At 40.0% G+C, this 21,895-nt stretch overlaps 1 protein-coding gene across 1 annotated transcript in view; it reads right to left on the minus strand.

Annotated features, from left to right (window-relative positions):
- Ryr2 (ryanodine receptor 2) overlaps positions 1–21,895 on the minus strand; it is a 569,025-nt gene that overhangs the window by 59,383 nt on the left and 487,747 nt on the right. The window contains exons 80-85 of the mRNA XM_087896432.1: positions 20,053–20,106; positions 18,840–18,863; positions 7,477–7,576; positions 5,888–5,967; positions 3,737–3,813; positions 2,904–2,977 (exon numbers count right to left, since the gene is read on the minus strand). Coding sequence (XP_087752558.1) covers positions 2,904–2,977; positions 3,737–3,813; positions 5,888–5,967; positions 7,477–7,576; positions 18,840–18,863; positions 20,053–20,106 — 409 coding nt within the window. The remainder of the gene's footprint in view (positions 1–2,903; positions 2,978–3,736; positions 3,814–5,887; positions 5,968–7,476; positions 7,577–18,839; positions 18,864–20,052; positions 20,107–21,895) is intronic.

A 21,895-nucleotide genomic window follows, 5' to 3' on the forward strand; every position in this document is an offset into this window, starting at 1 on the left:
GGGACCAGTGGAGTGTTCCAATATGTCTCTTGATTCAAAGAGTCCTCTTGATATACTAGGTGCCACTAAAAATAAACAACTGAATAATTGACTCTCCACTTTCCCCCTTGTTTCTGCACTGTCCTTCAGAGCCTACAAACATTGTCTTTTTTGAAGAGTAAAATGGTGACACTATTTTGAGTTGTTTTTTGAATTCAGCCCCAAGGATGAAAATTAACTTTTAAGCCAAAGGACTTTTTAAATCTGTGATATTTTCAAAGGAAGAGAAAATGACCCAGGGGGCCTCCTGTTGGAAGGCCAGTGGCAGAGGACACTTGGCTACTCAAAGGTCACTTCTCATGATGTGTCAGATTGCCATGCACATGGTACAGTCATAAAGCCACAGTATGTTCATGATGGACACAACACAGAGGGATGGGTGCACACAATTCTGGGACTCCTTCATTTACACGACAGTCACAAACACTAGGTGGACCCTTGAGGACCATTGTATAAATAAAAGAAACATAAGATGGCAAATTAAAACAATCGTATTTAAATCCTGTGGTCCCTTTGTAATCTTGTATATGAGTAAGAGTTCAACTTCACAGAAATAAGACAAAAGAAAGGAAGACACACGGGTTTATAAATGAAAGAAACAGGATGCAGGAAGGACATTAGACAATCTACTTATCAAAACAGACAATAAAAAGGCAAGAAAATGAACAAAACAGTGACTACCAAGTATGTATACATAGGTAGCCTAGGCACAAAGCAAATAAACAAACAGCCGTCTGGTGTTCATAGTTACCACGCTCATGAGTGATGGCTGAGGAAAGGAAGGTGGAACATGACAGTAGGTTGAAAGGAAAGGAAATGGGAAAGAGAAAGAAGTTGAAAGTAGGGTTTTCATTGCTATTTTAAGGAGACAAAAAAGTAATTTATTAATTCAGGTAATTTGTGTGTGATACAAAACATAATGCAGGGGCAAACACCAACCTTTTCCTGAGAGATGTACGTAACTGTCACTCATGTGGACACTGCCATGGCCTTTCTGGTTGAGAACTAAAACCCTGATCTTCTAATTCAGGTCTGGCTGATCCAGAAGGAAGCTTCCTGTGTGTCTATCCTCCTTTTGTTGGAAATGATTGGTTTTATTTTCTTTTGCCAATTCCTGTTCTGTATGTGTATGGTGTGTGTGTGTGTGTGTGTGTGTGTGTGTGAGTGTGTGTGTGTGTTTGCATGGGCATATGGGAACAAATGTCTGTGGAGGCCTGAGGTTGATGTTGGAAATCCTACCTCCACTTTATTCACTGAAGTAAGGTTCTCTGACAAACCCAGTGATCATCTATATGGCTTTTCTTGGCAGCCAGCCTGCTCTAGGGAGCCTCTGTCTCTCCCTTTGGAGGACAGAATTACAAGTGTGCAACCATGCTCACCCAGAATTGATGTGGGTTCTGGGGATCAAACTCTGGTCCTTACACCTGTGAGGTAAGCACTTTAACTAATGAGCCAGCTCCCCAGTCCCTGAAATGGATATAAACAGAGTAGGGAGATTGAATAACTGGATTTTGTTCAGGATCTGAAGCATTCTATAATAAGGAGAGGGGGAAACTAAATTAACTTCAAATTCTAACCTGGGGAGTGAGACTCTGGGCAGAAGATTCATTTTCTTTTTGGTATTGTACAACTAAAAACTACCCAGGACACTGAGATCCTCGAGGCAGGCCGCCAAGTGCCCTGAGGTGGCTAAAATCCCTCTTTTCTCTCACTGGGCCCTGGGGCAGGAAAGAATCAAAAGTCTAGAGTGGTTCTGGTGATCAAGCCTCTTGACAGGAGGAAATGATTACGGGACCAGATGGCTTGAAGGTGATGAAAACAGCACAAATTAAATAACACAGAAGCCACAAGGGCCCAGCAGGGTCACAGTACATCCCAGTGACAAAAGACAGGAGAAAGCAAGAAAGACATGGCTCTCTCCTGTTGGTGAGAACAAAATGCACAGATACAAAAAGATTAGTTCATTCAACAATATTTCAGAATGGCCAGGAAAAGCTACGGATGGCAGATGGCACAACATTTATTTTTTGAAATAAAATTAATCCAAGAAAGGATGCAATGTTCCAAAACTAATATGCTGCCAGCCACTGTGCCAAGCCTAAGTCAGACCAAGCAAACAGAAGCAGAAAAATAGGCAGGGCCACACAGACACTAAAATGGTCTTAAAATCAGAAATAAAAGAATAAAAAAGAAATTGAAACAAAAAAATTGAAGATAATTTTTCTTGATAAATATTCCTAAAATGAACAGGTACCACTGAGGACACCTGCTTTCAGGGCATTATTACATGGCAATCTTTCTGTTGATAGAAACATTCTTAGATGGCATGAACCTGGGAAATGTCTAAATAAAGTGGTCATAACTATTCAAATATATAAAAAAAAACTCTGATTTTTTTTTAATCAAACAAGATCCGGAGTTGAAAAGATGAGAGAAGGGTAAGTGTACCAAGGGGAGGGGCAGGGAGGGGGTGAAACTGGAGGAGACGAATGGGTGATTGTTCTAAGGAGGAAGAAAATGAGCCTGCAGCTTGTTAAAATGGCCAAAGAAAGTGAAATATTATCTCTCCTTGCATGTACTTTGATTTTTCTGATAATTCTCCAGCACGGGTCTTTATCTCTTCTTAGCCTTTTATCTCTTTATGACTACCCAACTGGGAAGAAGCGCACTGACGGCGGTGTCAGGATTAACATGGAGTAATAAATTAAATAGGTTTTAGAGTATGTGAACTTCCAAATGAGCTCTTAAGCATGTTATTTATTTAAAAAACAGCCCTGGCACTCCCTCCTTGAAAATGTAGTTGCAAATGAGCACATCTCAGGGAGATGAGGGACAAGGGCCCTTTTCATTGAAGCGATCAATACCTGATCCTTCCTCAGTCACCATCCCAAGTCCTTCTGCTTTGTTCTGCCTCTCAAAGGCGTTCAGGTCGAGGACACTACAACAGAAAGGAAGAAGACAGTTACAGGACAAATGGGTCATTTTCTTTGTTCAGGGAGGCAAACGCCTACACTTAAAATGCCTTCAAATGTGCACTACATGGTAGCATAGGCTGAAAGCATTTTCCAATCCACTGCATCCCATTCTCATTTTCCTAGGGGCAGACCGGCCCGCCTCTCTCCAGGGCCCACAGTGAGTGATCTATGTGAAAGTCAAGTACAAGGTTCGTAGACTTCAGCTCAGGGAGAACATGACTGTTAACAAACATGCAGAAATACAGTGTTATGTTTCTGTAAATGGCACTGCTTGCATTAAGCTTGTGTAAGGCTTGCCAATCAAATGTTCCCTGAACGTACAGAATAAAAAACTACTGCAGTGAGAGAATTAAAAATCACTAGAACACAACATGAGAAAAGCCCCCACTAGAGTGGCCTTCAGAGTTTCCAAAGAATACCAAACAGAATTTTCTGTTCTACCTTGTCTTCAAACAAAACAAAACTGTAAGGCTTATTTTCCAGCACGGAGACTGCACTTCATTCTCAGAGGTCCCTACTTAAGACCACCGACTCTGAAAACACCCGGCTAAAGTGTCACTTAGGACATTACTAACACTCCACAAACAGGCAACAAGACAACACCTGCCAACTCTCAAGTCTTTGTTCCTGAACAATTATTGTCTGTCTAATAACTGTGCGATACCAAACAAATACGTTGAGTCGCAGTCACTGGGAAAAGCAAGACTGACATACACCCTCACCTGCAGGACTGCATGAGGCCTGCCAGGCTCTGGAAGAAGCCTACATCCTTCTTTTCCTTCAGGTAGTCCAGCATCTTCTACAGAGACACAGAGAACACATGGCTGCTGAACACAAACACGCTGTTAGCTTTGAAAACAAAGAATAAAACCAAAACGAAACCCATACACTCAGAGACCCATAACTTGTTGAAGTCCTGAGACTGTGTGACTTTTGGACACTCAGCCTCCAGTGAGACATCTCTATCACCCCATCAAGGAACATCACAAAAGAAGGGACCAAAGAATGCAAGGGCTGTGGGAAAGGGTGGGGTATTATGGGATACTATCTTCTGGACACGATGTGGTCGGGCGTTCAGGCTTTCAGCTGCCGTGATTGCTTGCATAAGCTCTGCACAACATTCCATCATGGAGGAGGCTAGGGGCCCGTGCTTCTGTCAGGGTCTTTAGGTCCTTAGGTGGCTGGAGGAGGGAAAGTCATTTTCTCCAGTGGTGCAGCTGCTGGCAAATTGCCTGTGCTCCTGTGAGTAACCCTTCACCTATATTCCTGTGAGTAATTAAATCCTAATTGAAATCACTGGGACATCAAAAGAAAAAGATAAGACAGCAGAAGGGGAACTCGCTGGGAAAAGGATGGGGAACAGTGGGATTAGGAGGGGAACAAGAGAGGGTAACAGGGCTGAATATGATGATGTGTGTGTGTGTGTGTGTGTGTATGCAAATGTCATAATGAAACCTACCATCATGTATAAATATTATGTGCTGGTAAAGCTTGCATAAATAAATAATCAAGTTATGCTTCCTGTTCTCAAAGGTTTAAAAGAAGTCCATGCACACAAACATTACTATTGCTCTTTCCCGTGACATAAGGATAACCCTTGGGAGTAAGACTGATGCACACTGGCAAGGGTGGCTGTAACTGAACAAGATCAACTGTGAGCACTACGCTGGGAGGATGATATTGGTAACTCCTTCCAGCCACTGCTTAAGTATTTAGACAATCAGGCTTCTAGCACACGTAAATCTGAAGGTTCATATGAACACCACACAGATTTCCAGGCTTGGTTGGCTCTCTAAGCAGCATCAGCATGAGACAGCTGAGGATCCTCGTGCTGATATGGTAGAATCTCAGTTTTTACAATCTCAGTCGCACAACTGAACTAGACCAGGAAGCAGTGACCCATTCAGTGATTCTTCTCCATTGTCAGATGGGTGTTCAGGGTCCATAATCAATATTTTGGCTGATTATGAATTCAAAACATGCTAATGCAATGGCTAGGTCCATCTTGTCAATTGCTTGTTACTCAGCATCACCAAACAGCTATCCCGATAAGGACATTACATTTCAGGGATTTCAAATCAAAAGTATAGATCGATCGTACAGGATGGTTTCATCTTGAATTTTTCAACTTTATGATGCCACAATAGGAATACAAATTCCATAGAATGCATACCTTGAATTTGAGATTTTTATTTTTTTTCCTAGCATGGCTATGTGCAGTGTGATAGTCTCACACAAAGTTAGGGGCCATCCGAGAACTATGGTCCCAGGCCTTCAAAGGACTGGGACCAACTAGTGGGCAAATAACACCTCCTTTATCTAACTCCTACAGTGTTGTGGAGCTATGCCATTTCATAGGACTGGGGTAGTTAACACATGGTTTCAACCTGTGTGGATCTTATCAAACAAAAGCCCACTTCTAATTGGGAAGCTTCTATATATATGAGAAAACAGGGCCACTCAAGGTTTAGGGGAAGGCACTGTTTGCTACATAAAAGTCAAGAGAACTGTGTGGAGGAGAGGAAGACCGTTAGTGGGAATGGGAGAGGAGACAAGAGGAGCCAGTGAGAGGGCAAACACTGTCATAGAGTATGAGGTATTTGAATAAAAATGTCAGTATGAAGTTTAACACTTCATACAAGGGATATGTGCTAATGAAAAAAAAATATTTCCGAGTCAGGGGTTTCACTGTGTAGCTCTGGTTGTCCTAGTACTTGCTTTGTAGACCAGACTGGCCTTGAGCTCACAGATATCTGCCTGCCTTTTCCTCCCGAATGCTGGGATTAAAGGCCTGCATTACCACCACCAGGCCTGACGATGAAATTCTAATGCAAATAGAGGAGGCACCGCATAGTTTGCTTGATGTTAGTTACCTGTTGTACCGTGGAGTTCCCACCATTTAAAATAGCTATGCCCAGTTTCAAAGTAGCAGCCACCATTGGTCCAGTGTCTCCTTAAAAATATAGAAACAATAGAATTCCTATCAACAAACAGACAAATTAAAAACCCACAACATAGTTTTAAAGTCCTTATTACTCCATATAAGTATCTGTTATGGAAAGAGGGCCAACCGATGTATGTACAAGAAAGTAGGAATGCAATCAAACTACACCAACCTTCCACACCTAGCATTTTTATTATATTCTGTGTAATATACTCAAGAATGGAAACTACATGGAGATATAGGGAAAAAAGGGAAGAAAAGTTGACTCTGAAATACTATATAAATATATATATATATCCATATTAAGATTGTAATAGATCCATATTAAGGTAAAATTTAAATGAGTATGAGCTACCTAAAGCTTCCCCGAATGAAAATGTCTTGGCCTCTTTCAAAGGTATTACATTTTAACTTTTGTCATTTTCATTCATTACTTTTAATATATGCATATACTGTTTTTAAGTATATTTTTAGTTTTAAGTTAATTGGATAATGACAAAAAAACTAGCTGTCTATTATTGGTTGTATTTTATTTTTATATAATTCACCTCTACTTGGGGCAACACCATTTAATAACATATAATTACTTAATAAAACCCAGCCTTTCCCCATGCTTTCACATTACCTTCTCCATTTGAGTGCAAGTAACAGTGTTTTGCTCCCTTCCGTGACTGCGTTCAGTCCTTCCTCCTCATTCACTGGTTAGCCTTGTTCTCTTCTCTCCACGCTACACTCTGAGCATTCAGTCCTTCCTCCTCATTTACTAGCTAGCCTTGTTCTCTTCTCTACACGCTACACTGAGCACACGCATATTTCTCTATATATAATATACAAACTAAAATCTGTAAGACGGGCTGGACGTTGTATAAGAGGGAGCACGTGGCTCTTTCTGAGGCCGTACGATCTCTAAGCTCTGCACGCTCATGCACTGTGTAAGAAGATTTGGAACTGTTTGTTTAACTCCACTATGGAGTATTTTATTTTTTGGTGGTAGATAAGTGCATAAAATATATCTGGTACTGAAAGTATAATAGTGGGAAGTGCCACACTTTTCTTCCAAGTGGATATTCTAACTATACAGAAGTTCATTCATTGAGTTGTATATTGTGACTGGTTAATTTTATTCTGTGATTTAATTTTGCAACTTTTTAATAATATTTAGAACATTTAAAAATATTTTCACAAAGATGTTACTAATGTGGGAAAATGGTCTTGAAATGACTGGTTAATGAGCTGGACAATCTTTTATTGATTTTAAATGATTCATTTAAAATGTCTAGACATTTCTACCAAAATTCAGCAGACTATGGCTTAAGGACAAAGTAGAGCCTCTATCTGCACTATAAATAAAGTCGTTTTTTTTTTCTTAGAACACAGACTTTGTGTTTGGTACAGCATCTGGTGGGCAGGAATAAATCTCACTCTTCCTGGCTGAGTGGTGCTCCTTGTGGGACATGAATAAACTGCATCTTTGCTGGTGCTGAATGGCGCCCCCTGGGGGACAGAAACAAACCTTACCTTTGCTGGCACTGATGGTCTGAAGCACCATCTCCGCTGCCCCACGGTCGTGCAGTCTGGCTTGCTGGTAGAGAAGTTTCTGCTTCTCCATTTCTTTTTCCTGAACACAAATCCCAACCATTTATGTAGTGGCTATCAGATATCACAGCAGCTCTCTACAGACCACATTTCTAGTTTTCTCTTCATGTATGGGCTCTATGACAACATTATGGACCATTTCAACACCAACGTTATCAAACAGATAGGCACATATTCGACTCATGGTTTTGTTTTGTTTTTTTCCCTTGATATTTTTTCAGATATACTTTTAGTATTGGTTTATCAGGATGCATTTTTTTCTCAATTTTAATTGGTTGATCAGTCCAAAGCCTGTTTCACACTTCATCTTTGAAACTTGCACATTCCGATTGATACATCTGTGCATAGAGTTGGTCATGTATTTTTGGCAATCTCCTAGATCATGGCCATAACTTGATACTGCTCAGCAAATGGCTCGAGTTGCAAGTTACCAGTGAATCACAGAAAAACAAAAACAAAAGAGAATATTAACTTAGACGTCTTGAGGTTTAAGCAAAATTGAAAGCTGATATGGATAAAAAAGGTAGGCTTCAACTGAGTTGTGGATTTATGACACAGATCACCCCAATTGCCCCCCAAAGAATAAGAGAAGCAATGTGCCTTTATATTTTGTTTTCTCGGGAGGTAACAAAAGAGACTGCAAGGTGCTGCTAGAGCAATGGCTGGCGTTTGTTCTTTTCCACTTAAGCTACCACTGCGAACGTAAAGAAGGAAATCAAAAGGAAAATATAAAGGCACAGCAAGTTCAAGGCTGGTATGGTCATTCACTTGAGCAATCCAGTTCGCTGGAGAATTGAGACGGAACTAAGCAGTATAAGTTGCAGAATGCACGTTGCATAGAGCCCTGTGACAGCGCGTCCATCAAATGGCGTGGTAGAGAAGCTTAGTCAATGGGACATGAAACGCTCAATTAGTATCATGTCCGTTAACACAACGGCCAAAACATATGTGACCTAGGGCAGTAGGCGCCGCAGCAGTAGCCAGGATGACAACTGTGCTGCCGTCAACTTTCCATCCAAAGTACGGAAAATAGACATTGAAAGATGGAAGAGGTTTAAAAAATGAAGGCTTGCTCATTACAGAGTATGAGAAATAAAGTGAACTAAAAGGAGGGGGGCAAGGGAGAAATGGGCTCAAACAAATGAAAAAAAAAAGAAAGAAGGAAAAAGAAAAGAAACCTTCAAATCAAAAGCAACCAACACAGACATTTATGCTGTTACCAGAGAGTTCTCGCCGAGGCTGGCAAATTTGTTTCTTAAATCTTTGATAATATCGTGCTGCAAAAACAAAATTGATCAGGTGTTTTTGTTGGTTTTTTTCCATACTTTAGTTAAGAGCTCCTGTGATAATTTTTTTTCTTAAATTATGTGATAGGCCTAAATGGAAGCAGAGAAAGGAAAATAAAGGAGGCCGCTGAGCTTCGTCTGTAGCCATGCTAACGCCTACAAGGGTTGCCTTCATGTTTAAACCTCTTCCTGAGAAATCAAAAACAGAACGGAAACGAAACCACACAGACACACAAAAACCATACTGTCATTACAACACGGGCTTGAAGAAACAGAAAGAAAAAACAAAAAACGAAAAAGACCCTTTTGTCTGCTCTTCAGTCGTGGTTTAAAACTCGTGATCAACCTTTGCTTCTTCCTGTTGGACCCGACAACCTTCTACTGTCCTCTGGTACCACCTTCGTGAAGTCCAACCAACTCCATCTCCAAAGAGACTCTCGAAGGCCAATGACAAGAAACAATCCTTCTGCGGAACTGTCCCCTACTGTTCCCACTAACCAAACAGGTCAGGGAAGAAACCATCCTTCTATCAAAAGTACAAAGACAATCCTCAGAAAGCCAGCAAGAGGAAAGACAGTGAGACAAGAACCAACAAAAATAAAAACAACCGTCTGCTCTCCGTGCTCCCAGACTGACTCAGAGACCTGCTCAGACACCTTGTCGGGTACATCAAGTTCCCTCTGTGTTCTTTATCATAGAAATCACACTGGATAAGCAAGCTCGGGGAAGTCAGGGTAGTTGACAAGACAGCAAATCGCCTTCTTTTAAAAACATAACCCCTAGACAAAGACCATTCTCATTTTTCATACCTGACAACTAAATTTCAACAATAATAAATATTTCTTGGAAAAGAAACTGAGAATATTAAAAAAATACTGGGCAACTGAGAAATACTGAGGGAGAAGCAAAACAAGCACATAAACAAAACCATCAACAACAACAAACAAAAGCCATTCTGCTTCATGAAGAAAGGTTACAAATTTTCTCTTGATTCCACTGAGCTGGGGGCTCTCTCTCTCCAGATCTGTGTGGGATTATGTTTTTTTTTTTTTTCTGGTACATTGTCCTTGAGAACTGCATCCAGCTGTATCATATTTTATCATGACATAAAATAAAACAAAATCTAGAAAACTAAGACAGATGGCTTACATGGAAAGAAATGATGTTTTTCCTTCAAACTGACTGCATGTGAACTTCCTAAGCAAAGTGCAAATTGGAAAAAAATGCTTTTTTTATTTTTTACTTTTCCTTCCTTTCTCTCTTTCCTTTCTTTCTTTTCTTCCTTTCTCTCTCTCCTTTCTTTGCTTTCTTCCACCCCCTTCTTTCTTTCTTTTCTTCCTTTTGTCCTTCCTTCCTGACAGTATTCTGACATATAGCAGCACAGTCTGCCTTGGAACTTGAGATCCTCCTACCTCCACTTACAAAGGCTGTGGATTTCAGGTGTGCTCCATCGTGTCCAGCATTTGAGGCAGGCTTCTGAGAACTCTCTTACTTGGGGACACAGAATCTTAGGTTCTCTCCCCCTCACAGAATTACTTCCCTAAGGCTCTTACAGACATACTACTGCAATTTCATCCTTCGTCAGTCCCAGTTACAAAGGACAAAAGACCAAAGGAAGCACCAAAGCCTGACGCCTACTTGAGGCAAGACATTCTCATTGCCAGAAGTTACCCCAAATTATCAGCTTTCTGCTATTCTAACCAAACTCTGTTTTTTCAAGATCCACTGGGGTTATTAACCAGACCGCTGGTCAAATTGCATGCCTCGATGGAAATACAGGAGATCGGGGACATTTCCTTCTTGTGCAACGACAGTTCATGACATTGTGACTCCTCTTCTTTAAGAGACCTTCAAGCTCCCCGGCTGGTGGGAAAATAAAACCTTCTGAAGAAGAAATAAAAGACTCACACACAGTTCTTCAATGGTTTCCCTTAGCTGAGACTTGAAATAATAATGAGCTTCAACTGTTCCTTGATCCTTGTCGGGGAGAACAGCAAATCCCCAAAGATGGAGAGGAGAGGGTATTTTAACCTGATGACAGCAAGGGAAACCAGACTGCTTAAAGAGAGTTTTCTCAGCAGCCTTGATATGGGGGCAGCGGAGGCTGCGGCTGACCGATCTGCAGCCTAGGAATCCAAACAAAGAACTCAGCTGAGTTGACTGTTTTCTTCATATTTCCAAGATTCCAATAAGGTCTTCATGTGTTCCTCTTTAAGTAGGATGAGAAAGCTGCTATAATCTAAGCAAAGAGAAGTTTCCAGAAACCAAATTCTTCTTGAGAACACCTCTCTTCATTTAATAGTGTTCCAACTGTAGATTATCCTTTGGTATCTTTTTTGTTTGTTTGCTTTTTTTTTCTTAGATTTTTTTGCATCTTAAAATACAAGGTGAGGTAACAACTAAAGCAAAAGATGAAAGCTAAAGATCAGTTGGACAAAGCAGGTGATGAAGACAAGGGGACTGCAGAGCAGAGAGATGCCTCGGTTTATAATGCAAACAAGCCAATAGGGATGAAAGAAAACCACCACAAGGAGAGTCTTGGTCTATTCTGCAGCGCATTGTGTTGTTTGCCAGCTTTAGATTAGCGATTTTATAGAGCTGATTTCTGGTTTATTTAAAAACAAAAAACACTTAGAAGAATATAATTTTACTTAATAATACATGCTTTCCCATTTCTTAACAAAAAACTTGTAGTGTTCACCAACAAAAGGCCATATGAGGATGTAAGTCTATTGTAACCACAAAACAGCAAATACCTAGCATATTATACATGGTGTATAGGAATTTGGAAGTATTCAAGAAAATCTGAATGAATATCAGACAGGATTAGATAGTGTGACACCATGGTACTATGTAGGTGTGATCAAAACTTGAAATACTGCAAGTGATCCCTTCTAGTTGGAACGATTAGAGACTAGGGCATTGTGGGAAGCATATTTAGTTACTTTCAGCACAAAGCCAGATGGGACTTCAGCACTGTATTAATGTAAATAAATCATAATTATCAGATGGTACATCTTAGTCCACTTGATATTCTCTACCTTTCATTCTCTTTGTGCCTGAACTTTCAAACACTGCAACAATTTCACAGAATCCTACCTCTCTATGGGGTGGACACAATCTCTATGGCTCTCTATTTAATAAAAACAAAAAAGAATGTTTTAATTCAAAGCATATTTTGCTGAAATAAAAGGTTAAGTGAAAGCCTCGCTAACATAGTGAGACAAGACAAACACCCAGCCAGAAGTGATGCTCTGGCCTACGGTATGCCGGAATCTCTGAGGGTAGTTTATGACACAGTGATTTCACTGTTCACTTCTTCCAGTAACATTTCTATCTGGATTTGGGGGTGAATAATGTTCCCCCTTAATTCAGCATTTTTAGAATCAATTTAGAACAGATATGTTAAACAACACAACCAACTCGGTTGAAACAGTTCCTAGCAGGTCTAGCCAGTAGAATTTATTCTCCATCACAAAAAAAAAAGGTTCATCATTCATGGGCCAAAGAGGCAGGACAGTGGTGGCGCTCACCTTTCATCCCAGCACTCGGGAGGCAGAGGCAGGTGGACCTCTATGATTTCGAGGCCAGCCTGGTCTACATAGCAAGTTCTAGGACAGGCTCCAAAGTTACACAGAGAAACCCTGTCTTGAAAAAGCAAAAACAAAATAAAACAAAAAACTAGAAAAGAATGATTCTAAAGTCAAGACTAAATTGATAATATTAAGCCAACGTATCTTATCTTGAGCATAAAACTGATTTAAAACTACCTTTATTTCCTACTTGCTTTTGTTTAAAAATTCTTGAATACAGAAAGAAAATACCACACAGACTAAGTGTGACCAAAGGAGAAAATGTTGACCACTAAGAATATAAAGCCATGGTCAGATCTATGGGAAGTTTAACTGAGGAGGGAAGACACACCCTGAATGTAGACAGCATCATCCAAAGGTGGGGGCTCAAAGTGAGTAACAAGAAGAAGGAAAAACAAGCTGTGCACCAGCATTTGCCTCTTTTGGCTTCCTGAGTGCACATGCTGCCAAGCCTGACCCTTCATGACAGACTATGCCCTTCAACTGCGAGACAAAACAAACCCTTCCTTCCACAAATTGCCTTGAGAAAAAAAATTAACACAGACCATGAAGATGTGGGATGCCATATTAATTTGGGGGGAAATAGGGAGTTAAAATACTTTCAGCATTGACTCATCATTTGATTATTTTAGAGATTATTTGAGATTGATTGAGCACCTGACTCATCATTTGATTATTTTAGAGATCACAACTCTATAACTAGGATTTTCATGGTTCTCAGTTCTCAGATATGGCTCTTAATTTTAAAACAGACTAATTCTGAACAAACGGCTGTTCTCAGTGCAGCTCCCAGTTCCTAACTGAGGGTATCCCATTAGCTTTGAGAAGGAATTTTCTATAGGTTACCTTAGGGATGTACAGGTTCCTTCCATCCTTGCACTTAGCATCTATCCTCAGATGGCACACACAATCTTAATTACCTCGACAGAATTGCTAAGGACATTTTTCATTATGTCACAACTTGTGCCCAGGGAATAGATTCTACTGTATCACTGAATTTAAACAAATTCTGTTTCTATTTAATGAAGACTTTCTTTTTATTGATTTAATTAACAAGTATTGCAATTTCATGTTGGCTCCTAGAAAGCCTGAAATCAAATGTGCTGATAGTCACAGCACACTGGCAAGATACTGTCTGGTTTGTGGATTGAATTTATTGTTGGAATTCTTTCCTCTGTGGTGTGCAATACTTTACCTCTCTTTCTTACTGTATTACGCACAGCTACATGATACGCTAAGCATCAAATGACAAAAGACAAGGATACATATGTATATACTGAAGCTAAATGTTAGATTTTACTGTGAAACATTTTTATTCATACCAAGAGAAGTTTATTTTCTCTGCAATCTTCTCTAAGTACTCAGATAAAAAATAATAAAAATTTGTTGCTGCCTTGACCAAATTCTTTGGTGTTAGCAATTGTGAAATTGTCCTCAGAAATAAAATGAACATGTATGTACAAACAGAAAACTCATAAAAAATAGATATGACCCTCAGATTTCCAGAGCAAGGGTCTTCATTCTAAGAAGTGAGATGCAGAGCAGGCAGCGTGACCGGCTGAAGACCACCTAGCACCCAGGGGAGCACTCAAGTATCTGGCACTGTATAGCCAGCTCTGGGCTCACTCTGCTGTCAAAGTTCCTCTCCATGAACTTCTGGGATTTTCTTTAGAGAAAGAAAAATCTATAAAACACGACAATAACACCAAACCCTTACAGAGATAGCCATATGATAGGCAGTGTTTGGAGAGCCTTTATAGTGATTAATTTAATGCCTAAAATGTCTGTGTACAGTAATATCAGTAATTTGTCCCATGTTGTAGACAGGGAAGTTGAGGCTTCAGCTCATACATGTAGGTAGTGTAGTTGGGATTCAAACACAGGTATTTCATCCAAGTGTCCACATTCTTGTTGAGTCTGTTTTTTCTTATTTACTCTACAAACTTGATCAAGGAAAAACCTTATCCAAGATTATTTTTTAAAAGCTTAAACATGAAGTCAAATTACTAAAATAGGCCATTCTAACTTTAAGTGAATGGCCTCTACACAGTGGTAGAAGTGCCCCATATTCATATAGATGTGTTATACATAATGCAAAGGACCATGCTTCCCAGGGGCTTCCTCATATGAGGTTAGTATCCCACATCCTCCTAAAAACTCCTCTCTCAAAACCTTGGACTTGATTCTGAACCCTGGAGGCTCTAGAAGTGACTGTGATTATAAAATCTGGATGTTACCACTGCAAGCACACACCAAGGAAACCTCTGCAGGATAGAGACAGTCAGGTTTCAGTGCTGGGCTCTGGACAACCTGGGGCTAACATGGCTTCCTGGTGGTTGGCTGGAAGAACCAGTAAATACCAGGAGGCATAGAAAAATTAATTTCTCTTACCAAAGAAACATTGGAAATACTCATCCTTTTTCTCATCCTGCAGGAGCCACTGACCCATCTGCACATAATCTCTTTGGAGCAGTCCACCACTAGACAGCAATGGTACTGTTCAGTCGCTATGGTTACTTCTTATACTTCCTTTCTTCCTTCTATCATTTCTCATTGTCTATAACTCTTATTTCCCTGGACTTGTGACACTCCCAAACCAAATGACATGTTAACATACTAGTTTGTGTTTTCTGTTTACCAGAAAACTCAGGCTAGCAACACATGTATGGGATCACCAGGTTGATACATAAATGACGTTGGCAGACTGCATCAGTGTTCCATCAAACCCCTCAGCCCTTGGTCATCTAGGATTCATTTGTGATGCTTTAGTTTGTATTCTAGAAGTGTGAGACTTCCAAGGTAAGAGTTAAAGACTTCTAATTTTCTTGATAAAGGAATTGCGAGATCAACATTTTATAACCATAATTCTGTGTCTAACTCTTAGGTATTTCGTGGTTCTTACTGCTAAATAAACCTACTCAGAGTTCAAATTACGTAGTTACTTGGGGAAGAATGTCTTATATCTGATTCAGTTTTTCAAAACTATGAAAACATGGAGTTCTTCAAAATTAGGTCTTCAGGGGGTCCTAGCATATGTTATGCTATCATTGGAAAGTGCTATCTACTATCATCCCATTAGACAGTGGTTCTCAACTGAGTCCTCCACTCTCTGTGTCATGTTCTGAACCATGGCATGGGTACTGGTATGGGCACTGCATCACAAAAGGCATATCTTTAGCTATGTCTGACGTACATCCAGGGAAAAGCATGCAAAACTCCTAAACCCTTACCAGAATGCCAGCTCAGCCACAAGAAAATTTAATAGTAAGACTTAAAAAAATTGTACTCAATCTAAAGTGAAAAAAAATCAGACCTCAGAGATACCTGAGAGCATTTATATTTGAATTGGAACGCAGGATGGAATAGAAAGGGGGTCGAACTTACTTGGCAGGTGAGAAAGGCAGCCAGAAGAGAAGTCCGTGTTCTACCTCCTCACTTACCACTCCACCCTTACCAACTCATATTCCCTGTGGGTTATAAAACTGTATTTCCGCAGAACGGTGCTCAGTGAATCATCTTTTCAAATGAAAACTTTATTGAATCATGTGCACACAAGGGATCTGTTCATGGGCCGGACACTCTGGGGCTGAAGCTATAAGTGGTCGTGAACTGCCCGGTGTGGATGCTGGGAACCTAACTGGGGTCCTCTGCAGTAAGAGGAGCAGTATGCCCTCTTAACCAATGAGTGCTGGCTCTCAAGTCCATGTTATCTAAAAATCATATCGCCAGCCATCTGAATAATGTTTCCATGCAGTTTGATAAATCTAGAAAGGTAAATAATTCAGCTATAATAGTTGACTTGCTGAGTACCTGAAACAACACTTCTCCCTTTTTAATTAATGCTGGCCACTTTCTGACACTTAATTGTCTTTTTTATTATTTTAATATTGAAGTACCCACAGATCTAAAAAGAATTAAGCTTTCTATTGTGGTATTTAATGGGCAAGGCCAACCGTTTTGCATTATATTACAGAGAAAGTGGGAAACTGATAAGTTAAACTTGATAGTTAAGTCAGCTTAGCTTCAGCAGGACCAAACCAATAGGTGTGATGATGCAGAGAGAAGAAAACTAGTTGGCACTTTGGTCCCCATTTACTATTTTCCGTAATTTTTAAAAAATGTCCTTATATTAGCCACTGGGAAATTTTATTTTTCTTTTCTTTAAAGATTTATTTATTTATTATGTATACAACATCTGCCTGCATGAGTGCCAGCAGGCCAGAAGAGGGCACCAGATCTAATTACAAATGGTTGTGAGCCACCATGTGGTTGCTGAGAACTGAACTCAGGACCTCTGGAAGGGCAGCCAGTGTTTTAACCTCTGAACCATCTCGCCAACCCGGGGAATTTTCTTATAACACCACATTTCTTAAGGCAGAGCTATTTCTGTACTCTTCTTGATGTCTTTGCTAACTATGTCACAAAGAACTTGAGTAGAAACTGTGTTCAGTTTTAACAAGCCACCAGGGACTGGGATAAGATTCCGATCCCACATACTTTTTGCTCTTTCCAAGCTTATGTAACATAATTTATTCTATGAGTTATTGAAACTGCCAAATAATACTTCAGTCACTTTGACGTACAAGAAAAATTCCACAATTAGATTACACAGAAATCCTGCCAACCATCTGGACATCTCCACATAAGCAATCTGATGGATCACTAAACGGATAAGGAAAGTAATCACTCATTTGTGTGTTTAAACTTTCCCCCATTTCTGTAGCCTCACACAGCCAACCTCAGAGTAAATGGTTTTCATAGGTGAAGAATTGCATACAACTTATTTTTAAACTCTGAGAAAACGTATTAGCACTTACGCATATAGCATGCATTTTGCAAAGAGCAGCATGTTACTGAAGTAGGCATAAATCTCCCAAATCACATAGAAACTATAAAACTACCAGTAAGGAAGTGAAAATCCCCAAACATGGGTTTCTGTTTTACTTAAGAATGCACAGCAACTTCTAAGGGTTTTAGAATTCTGTCTCGGGCTGAGCTGGTCAAAGCTGCTGGTCCACTTCTCCTACTTGGGGATGAACAATCAGGTTCCACTGTCAGATGAACTTGACCATCCTCTAGCCCTGAAGACAGCCTTCCATTCCCTGTACCCCAGCTCTGTGCTGTGTGGTTCTTCTCCCCGCCTTGACCCACACATCCTACACTCTGAACACCACATCTGTCAGGCTAGCCCTTCCCAGGAACAACCCCAAAGCCTCTAAGTTTGGACTTAGAAATCTATTCCATTGGCTTTTAGATCTCCCTAAAACTGCATTCGGTCTTCCAAATAATTTATCTGACTAGATACTCCTCATCCTGCTCCGTCCTGTCCACTCCTCCTGGTGTAGCTATCAGTGGACTCTCAGTCAGGAAACCTGTGCTAACCAGAGAACCATGTGTCTAGGCAACATTAGACAGTTCCTTCATGTTTCTATCATTTAACAATCCAGAGGAACTCTGCCTAAAGTGAAAATCAAAATGTAAGAAGTTGTTATTGGAGTCACTGCTAATATGGAAGTTTACCTTGCTTTTAAGTGTGATGTGCACTGTATGCCATGGACTATGCTGTCTATGAGATTGGAGCTGGTGTTTTCATCCACTTGGATTTTTAAAATTACAATGATCCTGATGTGTAATAGGAACAATATATTCCAGTCAGCTAAAGCATTGCAATTTGTTTCTTGTAAATAGAGGCTTCATAGCAGTCACTTAAAAAAATAAAGCCATTAAGAGCATTGCTTCCTCAGGATATTTATGATCAATTTTCCTGTAAAAATGTCCTCAAGAAAATAAAATTCAAACTTCACAGAAAACAAAGTAAAAACATCTTGCAATTCTAGGTCAAAATGTCTTCTATTTGCAGAATTTCCAGATGAAATATTTATAATGCCAAGAGGCAGAAATAGTCATCTAGAATACTTTTCTTTTAATGAAGTGCCAAAAATAAATGTTAAAATTATGATACCTATACCCCAGGTACCAATTAAAGAACCAACAAAAGAAAAAAAAAAGAAAAGAAACTGCCAACCTCACTAACTTCACCAGTAATACCGCTGACCATGTCTGCTTTATATAAGGAAACAAATATCAGAAATGTTCAAAGTGATGAGGCACAGGCCCTTTCTGTACAGGAGAGTCTCCAGTTATAAGTTTATCCACTAAATGGCCAAACTCATCCAGCACAGTATGCAGCTCAGAGTTAGCATGGAGGACACAATTTCAAATCACAAGTCATTTAAATGGCAAGAAAAATAAACCAAGGGAGGGCTACTAAGCACTACAAACTCTCAGAATGATTCTGAAGATCTTTTCTTACAAAAGAGTCCAAGACTTTGGGTCCAATACAGGTAAATGCCACAAGCAACTGAAACTCAGACCCAGACAGATACACACATACACATGTCTTTACCTTGCTGCGTTGGGATCCTGTGACCTTAAGGAAGGATGAGGACAAGAAGCAAAATAGCAATGAACAGCTGCTCTGGAGACAACGGAGAACCCGCAAAGGAAAACAGTGTCATTTGCTGCTCAGGGCTGCTCTATGTTACCTGCCCTTACAGCAAGGGTGGACTTATGACTAGAACTCGCGTATGTTAGCAAGGATTGTATAGGAAATTAAACACGGGGCATTTTGCTCAGCCAGCAATAGTCATGGATCATTTTCAAATTAGGTTGCTCTTTTGTATAGTTGTTTGTTTGGTTTTTTTATTAATACACTGACTTCAATGCTTCAGAGATGGTCACAATGATTATTTCTGGAAGTGTCACGGAATAGTCTAAGTTCATTCCTTGGTTCTGTATGTTGTGTTTCCACCATGAATTAAGGACTCATTGCTGGCTACTCATGTTTTTCCAGACTTCTAGCTCAAAGTCCATATATATATATAACTAATAAGAAGAATCTACTCTCCATTTTCTTCTACCTTATTTCTCTTTCTTAGAATACAGTAAATCAGAAATTGGTAGTTAACAACAGCTAGCTAGTCTAAGGAAGCAAAAGTACACTATAAGCAAAGTGGGGAATGAAATGAACTTTCTTTAATGTTAATTAACATTAAGCAGTAGTTCAAACAATAGGCAGTATTTAAAGGTTGAGAATGCTTGAGAAAATAATCATGAAATGGAATCTATCCTAGAAAAGATGCGGCCTCTACCTCATGCAAGCAAACTGCACCATGGCAACCACTTACATATGTGTACCGAATGAGTGACCTAATTGGGCAGAAGTCAATTGATTCAGGAATGAAAATGTCCAAAACCAATGGAATCACTGAAAACTTGATGCCATGTTCCTCTTCAATAGGTATTTTCCTCATGTGTCTATTGGAAATTACAGACCACAGCATCCCTGAGATGCGAGTAATTTGAAGTGGTCTCATCTCTATGGGCTGCCAGGTGCACTCATTCTGGACATATGGGCTTTACTGTAGTATTCAACTGCTCTGTGCTCCTTGCTCTTAGCAAACATTAGGACTCAGGTCTGTCCATCCAGCTCTGACATGCAGTTCCTAGATACAATAAGCTGCAATAAGCCATGAAGCAAGAAACATAAAAGTCCATTATAAGCCATGAAACAATGTCTCCAAATGGAGAAAAGGCAATTCTAGAAAGATCCATCTTACTTCAAAGCTCTTCACTTCCTCTTCACCATCATCGTCTTCCTCATCGTGACAACTCTGATTTGAGAGAGAAAAAAAGGAGAGGAGACTATGATGAGGGAGAAAAATGCAAGATGTTTGTTTAACCAAAACTCCAAGTGATTTGTGTCAATGTAGAAACCAAGTAGGTATAAAATGTACATGACACCATCAATGAATAGGTGAGCTAAAGTAAAACTATATTATTTTTATGAGATTTGCCTATTGCAAAGTTCAAAGAACAGATGGTCAATTTCATCCCCAACAGAAGTGTTTATATGGTTCACATGAAGGATCTCACACTTAACAAACTACCTGTCTGTGTGCTTGCCTCATTCAAACTCAAGAGCAAGCCTTCAGTACAGGGAACCACCCTTACTTCGTAGCCTTCCGTTACGTGTATTAATTAACACAGATGTACGCAGTTGCTGTTCTTTAAAATTAACACAAAGCAGTAATGCATTGATTATAGTAATGCATTGCATTAGCAAGATTCTTCTAATCCCTTCAAGTTCATTTGTATCATGCTTCATCCAAGGAAGGAAGCAGTAAATTTCTTAACAAGATTATTATTTATGCGTAGAACATACTCAACTTGATTATTCCATTCTACTGGACCATCAGAATATCCTTAGCTAATTCTCAGTTCTCAGACTTTTGAGAAGGCAAAGGAGAAGATAGTGGCCAGGAATAGAGCTCAATGGGAGGAGGGAAGGAAGGTAGAGGCATGAGCTCGGGAGGCAGAGCGCTCGATTTCATCCTGAGGCTGTCGACCAGTAGCTAGTCTGACTTGATAAGTTAGCTCTATCTATGTTTGTTCTTTTTTATATTGACCATGAGAAACAGCATGCAGGTTCTTACGGGAATAATAGAGATTAATATAAGTATCTACCTTTCTTATCAGACTATAATACACCTCCACATGAGAGGTCATCCCTGACATGTCTAGGATTTGATCTTTCCTCTTTCCTCTTCAATCAACACCTTGATTACTCTGCGGCTCTCCTGTCAGAATGGCACCCAAGGTTGAAGTCTCAGAAGAAATGGGACCCCTGCTTTGTGTGTGTATCTATTCTTGCTAAGCAAGGCAAATGAAATAGCAGCAAATACTGCTATCCTATTTAGTACTGGTCCTTCCATAGTTAAGGATTCCCAAGAAGCCTCACCACCGCCCAAGTAACTTTTCCACAAGATTCTCAATAGTTCCTCTACCATTTAATTACCAGGTTTTAAATTTTTGTTTATATGTGTGAGTGTGCATCTACACGTGTGTATAACATGTGTATGCAGATACCACTGGAGGCCAGAAGAGGGTGTTGGATAACCTGGAACTGGAGTTCTGGGCACTTGTGAACCACCCGAGGTGGGTGTTGAGAACTGAACTCCAGACTTCAGCAAGAGCAGCAAGTGCTCTTAACCAGAGAGCTATCTCTCTAAGCCCTAAATAGAAGTTTTAATATAACTGCTTCAACTATTTAAAGACTTGCTTTATCTTTTATCTATATGCATGTGTATGTACACACACACACACGTGCACACAGGAGCCATAGAAGGCAGAAGTGGGTGCTGGATCCTCTAAAACTTGAGTTACAGGTGGTTGTGAGCTGCCTGGTAGATGTGGGGACTGAGGACTGAACTCAGGACCCCTGGAAGAATCACAAGTGAGCTTAACTGCAGCTCCTTATTTGACTCCTGCTGCCCGTCAGATGTTAAGCTCTACAAGAACATAATGGAAACATCTTTTTTCATCCTGTTATCTCCAGGACCTTGATGTCTAATGAGTGTGAGACAAAAGAAAGAACATACGGGAAACTCGCGAATTCCCCAC

The sequence above is a fragment of the Myodes glareolus genome, chromosome 14, assembly GCF_982192425.1.
Source record: "Myodes glareolus chromosome 14, mMyoGla1.1, whole genome shotgun sequence".
NCBI lineage: Eukaryota > Metazoa > Chordata > Mammalia > Rodentia > Cricetidae > Myodes > Myodes glareolus.